Source organism: Branchiostoma floridae, chromosome 10 (assembly GCF_000003815.2).
Source record: "Branchiostoma floridae strain S238N-H82 chromosome 10, Bfl_VNyyK, whole genome shotgun sequence".
In the NCBI taxonomy this organism is placed as follows: domain Eukaryota; kingdom Metazoa; phylum Chordata; class Leptocardii; order Amphioxiformes; family Branchiostomatidae; genus Branchiostoma; species Branchiostoma floridae.
Window position 1 is genome coordinate 4,032,675 of NC_049988.1, and position 5,446 is coordinate 4,038,120.

Below are 5,446 nucleotides of genomic sequence, written 5' to 3' on the forward strand. Positions count from 1 at the left end.
AGTTATTATATTAGTTAAACTGTAATATCCAACACAAAAATTGGACTCACCCGAACTTTCGACTGAACAGCACCAGTCTTTGTCAATGAATGAACAATCCACTGCTGTCATAACGTCACGTTGTGCAGATAAAGCACATGACTCAGTATGGAGTAGTTCAAAGGTTGCAGGAAGTCTATGGCGCCCACCGTCTCTGTTCAGAGATGGTTATAAAACTCTGATGTAGATGGCTTCTTTGATCCCTCTAGCAAAGTCTTCGTGCAGGGTCCAATTTTTGTGTTGGATATTACAGTTCAATTATTTCAATAATGACTTCTACCAAGTTGAACACAGATTAACTTTTTAGTTAAGTCCATGAGTTATAACTTCTCTGTTTTATTTCCACTAGAAACCGTGCTGGTGTGAGTTCCTGCATGGCCCTAAGACCAATGCCAAAGCCATCCGACAGGTGCGTCTGGCCCTGTCGTCCACGGAGGAGAAGCAGGTGGAAATTCTCTACTATAGGAAGGACGGTAAGTCTTCATGTCCTAGAATTCACCCACTCATGCACTTAATCACTATCCTGCCATTATGACAAGGCTGTGAGAAAATGAGTGTCCAGAGCTACTCCCGCACCACCTACTACTACTACAAGCAACCCAGCTGCAAACTAGGTGTGGCAGAACTTTCAGAGCTCGCATTAGACTCATCAGCCACAGCACACTGTTCCTGACAGGATAACGTGATGTCTCTAGTCATCATTGATGCTGACGGACAAACAATATTCAGATTATCCTACCTTGTTCAACCTCAGGCAAGGGTTAGATGTGGAGGCTTGATGGCAGTTTGCCAGTAATCTCTACAGTAATTTTGTATATTATGGTTGGCACTGAGTAGGTTGAGGAGTTGAAGATATTCCCTTATACATTGTATGTTGTCAGTCCATCTCTTAAAGGGTTGTCCATGTGGGTTCTTTCCATCAATGGTCATTATGGTGGTCTTCTTGGGTCACTGCTCTAATGCCATTCTCAGGAGGTGGCAGTACCATTATGTAGTAGCGATGGTAACTTAAAAGATTTCAACTTGTAAATTTCTAGCTTGAAATATGTTGTAAATTTTAACGGGTAAACTTGCTTCTTGCCTCATCTAGTTTTGTCTGTACAAGGTCTTGGTCTGTATGAGTAAATTCTGAACTTGACAAAAATAATGCATGAAAGAATTGAAACCCAGATGCAACTTCTAGGACATGACTAGAATTTAGAGACGTGTGAACGCCAAAAACTGTTGCTGAATCTTGTAACCAATCGCTGTTCAAAGTTTTAACTTTAAAAAAGATTCATAGGCAGGAACTTTTCTACGTACTACGTCCGATAATTAGATTTTTGAAAGAAAAAAACTTCTGGTGAAGAAATTACAGACAAAATGGTAGATCCTAGTGCGTTGAACTGAGTACTTTACAACTTGTAAATTTGCAACATAGGCAGTAAGGTTTATTGCACTGTTACTGTGACTAATGCCCCCCATGTATCACCATGTTCTGCAAGGTGGTTATTTGGGACAGAATTGCCATGTGCGTCTTACCTCACATTTTTCCTAATCTTGGAGAAATTGGAAACATTATGCCCGAGGGAAGCAACATTTGTAGAGAAATTACCAAGTACACGCAGAATGCCCCTGTCGCAAGATTAGTAAATGTCGAAGAAGTAGTCTGTTTAATGCAGTCGTATGTTTTGAGGCAGATGATAAAAAGATGCAGAAAGCCACGTCATATGTACTTGTATGAGGTAAGATCACTGAGGGAGGAAAGACTATTGAGTAATATTAAATCTTTGCACAATCATACAATTCAATACAACGAAATCATTTGATTATAGCTTTGTTATCCAGATGTCTGAAAGGACAAGTGTTTGAAGATATTTTGAGACCCAATCTTTTTAAAAATCTTGATAAAATTTGGCTGAATATTTGGTCACTCAAGTTAGTTATCTACTGTAGCAGTACATACATTTTATGATGCCAGTCAAAATTACATGCACTAATGAAGACGTAATAATATAATTTGTAAAATAGAATGGGGTTAGCAGCCAAGAATGCCAGGAACCGAACCCGTGCCCTTTTAGTCTTGTTCTCACTTGCCTACCCACTTGACCATTTCACACCACATACTTCCTTTGATTACCAGTACTGAAACTTTTTTGATCCAAAAACTTTTGAGTGAACTCCAACCGTAACTTGTTTCCACTTTCTGCTTTTGGATAAACATAATGATATGGAATTACCTGTGAGTACTGTAGGATAATCTTGTTATCAAGTTCTGCAGCTTGCCTCAAATTACTACATCTGTCTAGTAATGACTGTAACCTTAACTCGATATGAAATGATTTCACACATGTTCATCTTGTGATACAGACATAAAATGAAGCATCATTTCAAATCACTGTGGGTCGGGCTATGTCATATAGATTTGCCTGGTTTAATTTATTTTAGATGTAACTTTGTAACTTCATTTACATTTGCAGCAGTTGAATTTCAAGTCAAGGGGAAAATTTAACTTCACAGCATTTTCAACTTTGCTATTGAAACAAATCAGTAATGCAAGGGTTGGCAGAAAAACCTGTCCAGTCCAGACAGCAGAAAAAACTGGTTCAGTCTGGCTAAGGTGCATAAAAAGCAGTCTGAATTATCTGAATGTAGTTGCACCCCCAGATTGCCTTTGACTTTGTTTGGATCCACAATTACATGTAGCTGAGTGACATTTCTGTTAGCTTCTTCCTGTGGTCTTACAGGAATGCCCAGTGGCAATACAGAGCACATGCCTGCAGTATGACTAGTACAAGCCAAAACATAAAAGTCTGCACAAACTGTAAATGCCTTAAACTTTAAAGGTTCTGGTGATTTTGTAGTAATGAGAAAATGGAGTGTTTGCAGTGGTTTAATTTCATGATATTGCTATTTAGTTATGTACTATACAGCATTTGAAAGACTGCTAAGCAGTCAGTAAAAAAATTGCAAAGTTTAACACAAAACCACCACAAAAACTTCAAGTTTTACAGTTACAGTTACTGCACAAAAACTTCAAGATTTACAGTAACTGTTACGATTTCTGTAACTGTAAAATCTTGAAGTTTTTGTGGTGGTTTTGTGTTTGCAATTTTGTAGTATTTCAAAGTGTATGTCAAGAAGTTGGTAAAACAATTCATCAAAGAAGCTAGTAAGCCTCTATTGGAAATTAATGAGGGCAAATAATGTGGGGGCGGTGATCAATGAGACGTTATAGAAACAGTGATGCGCAAAATCATTTTCATGCATTATTACATGTTAGCACGGGTGACATAAGAAATGGGCGCGAGCTTCACTAAATCAGCTTTAAACAACCTTGAGAAAATTACAGGAATTTTGATAATGTCAGATAAGCATGTGTGAAGGGTGATAGATCATGGCAAGTCTGCAATTATTTCATCATTGTAGAACTATTACGTCTAGCAGCCTATATCAAATTAGCTGTCATAAAAATGTGTCTCTTGTCTTTTATTGGAGACTGTTAGCCAGAAATGAAGACAATTATAGCAAAGTTTGTTGTACACAACCAAGTTCACGTTTATCCATGTGGTAATCTATATCTGTTGTGTTTAAAAGCAAGGTTTCAAAGGTGTTTTAGGTATATAAAGTTGATGGACAGTCGCCTAAAATTGCAATTATATTTTCTAAACATTTTCAAAATACCGTCAGTCGACTAAACTACTCTGTGTAAGAAAGAAACGAATATAAGTTATACCCCATGACTAAAGGTGAACTGGCGTTAATACAATGTCATGTACATACTTCTATAACTGTATAAGATACATGTAGGTCATAGTGGTGTTTACAATGTGGTACCAAAAATAAGGTACAAAATCAAATGTAACTTTATTATCCTTTTTATACAACATATTTCAACAGTGACATAGAGCTGTAACAATGCAAAATGCATAATGTAGAACTAGTAAGAATTGCTCTGAGGAAGGTGACAGATGGTCTTGAGATCTTTTGAGACAATCTTGAGATTTTTTGTATTAATTTTAAAATCATTCAATAACATAAAGTCTTTGAAATGATCTCAAGAATTTTTCCAGGCATCTCAAGGTCTACTACACATGGGAAATTTTAAAGGTGACTTTTAAAATATCTTGAGACTTTTGCAAAGCATCTTGAGATGTTTTAGAAAAATCTCAAGATTGAGTCAAAACATCTCGAGATCAAGTCAAAACATCTTAAGATATAACACAAAATCTCAAGATTTTTGGTATAAATCTCAAGATTTTTTGAGGTATAAATCTCAAGATTTTTTTTGTATAAATCTCAAGATTTTTTTGGGTATAAATCTCAAGATTTTTGGTATAAATCTCAAGATTTTAATATTTTCAACAAGTGTGAAGAACCCCACTGGGGGGTCATTATGATGCATTGAAACAGTGACCCATGAATAGATTTTCCAAACATTATTATACTACAAAGGTCATTACTATAACAACAAACTTGAAACACTGAGAAAATCTACTACCTACTATAACATAATTTTCTTAACCCTCAAGCACCCGACCTTTTTTTGCGACTAAATTGACCGAGTGGGGTCCAAACGGACCCCAAAATGTTTTGTTCATAAAATCTCAGTACCATTTCTTATCAGCGATCATTGTATATACATTGCTTCGTCAATGTAAGAGGAAGATTTTGAGATGTTAAGGTATTGCTAATTCCAACTCATTATCATAATTTATGCAAAAGTTCAGAAGGACCACGTTTTGCACTAAACCTATTCCGACAAGATAGGGGAATTTTGAGGCCCTCCGCAACATTTATGTCGCATAACTCATGAACGGCTAGAGCTAAAGCTACGAAACTTGGTAATTTATCACAAAATATTGTTTGCAAAAGTTTTTTGTCAATAAAGTAAGTTTATCATTTTTGGGGGTTGCCATGGCAACCATATTCTAACAGGCATATTTTTGCAAAAATTTGACAATTTCACTTTAGAAAAGGTTTCCTTGGTAAACTACACCTGGTTTCTGACAACAATTAAATTCTATGAAATTCAATGTAATTTTCATGACTTAGAATTTATAACTTATGCTAATTTCATGACGTCATTGGTCAAAATCCAAGATGGCCGCCCTGATTAGGCAAATGACGCCATAATGTCGTCACATTACATGTTGATGACACAGAAATTTTTATGATGATTTAGGTTTACATTCTGATTATTGTCTAAAAGTTTGGTAGTCATACTGTAAGTGGTTAAGGAGTTAGTCTCCAAAGTTTGCTTTAAAAACTGCACATTTTTGCTGGGGTCCGTTTGGACCCCAGAGGGACTGAACACAAACTTTCTTTATAATTTCCACATTATTGTACCAATCTTTGCGAAAACTTAGGAGAAGGTATAAGACATATTGACTGACAAAGTCACGGAAGGAGTTCACTACTAAAGGTT

At 36.2% G+C, this 5,446-nt stretch overlaps 1 protein-coding gene across 3 annotated transcripts in view; it reads left to right on the forward strand.

Moving 5' to 3' along the window:
- LOC118424164 (potassium voltage-gated channel subfamily H member 6-like) overlaps positions 1-5,446 on the forward strand; it is a 109,685-nt gene that overhangs the window by 56,991 nt on the left and 47,248 nt on the right. For all 3 annotated transcript variants that reach the window (XM_035832698.1, XM_035832696.1, XM_035832699.1), the window contains exon 3: positions 389-512. In XM_035832698.1, coding sequence (XP_035688591.1) covers positions 389-512 — 124 coding nt within the window. The remainder of the gene's footprint in view (positions 1-388; positions 513-5,446) is intronic.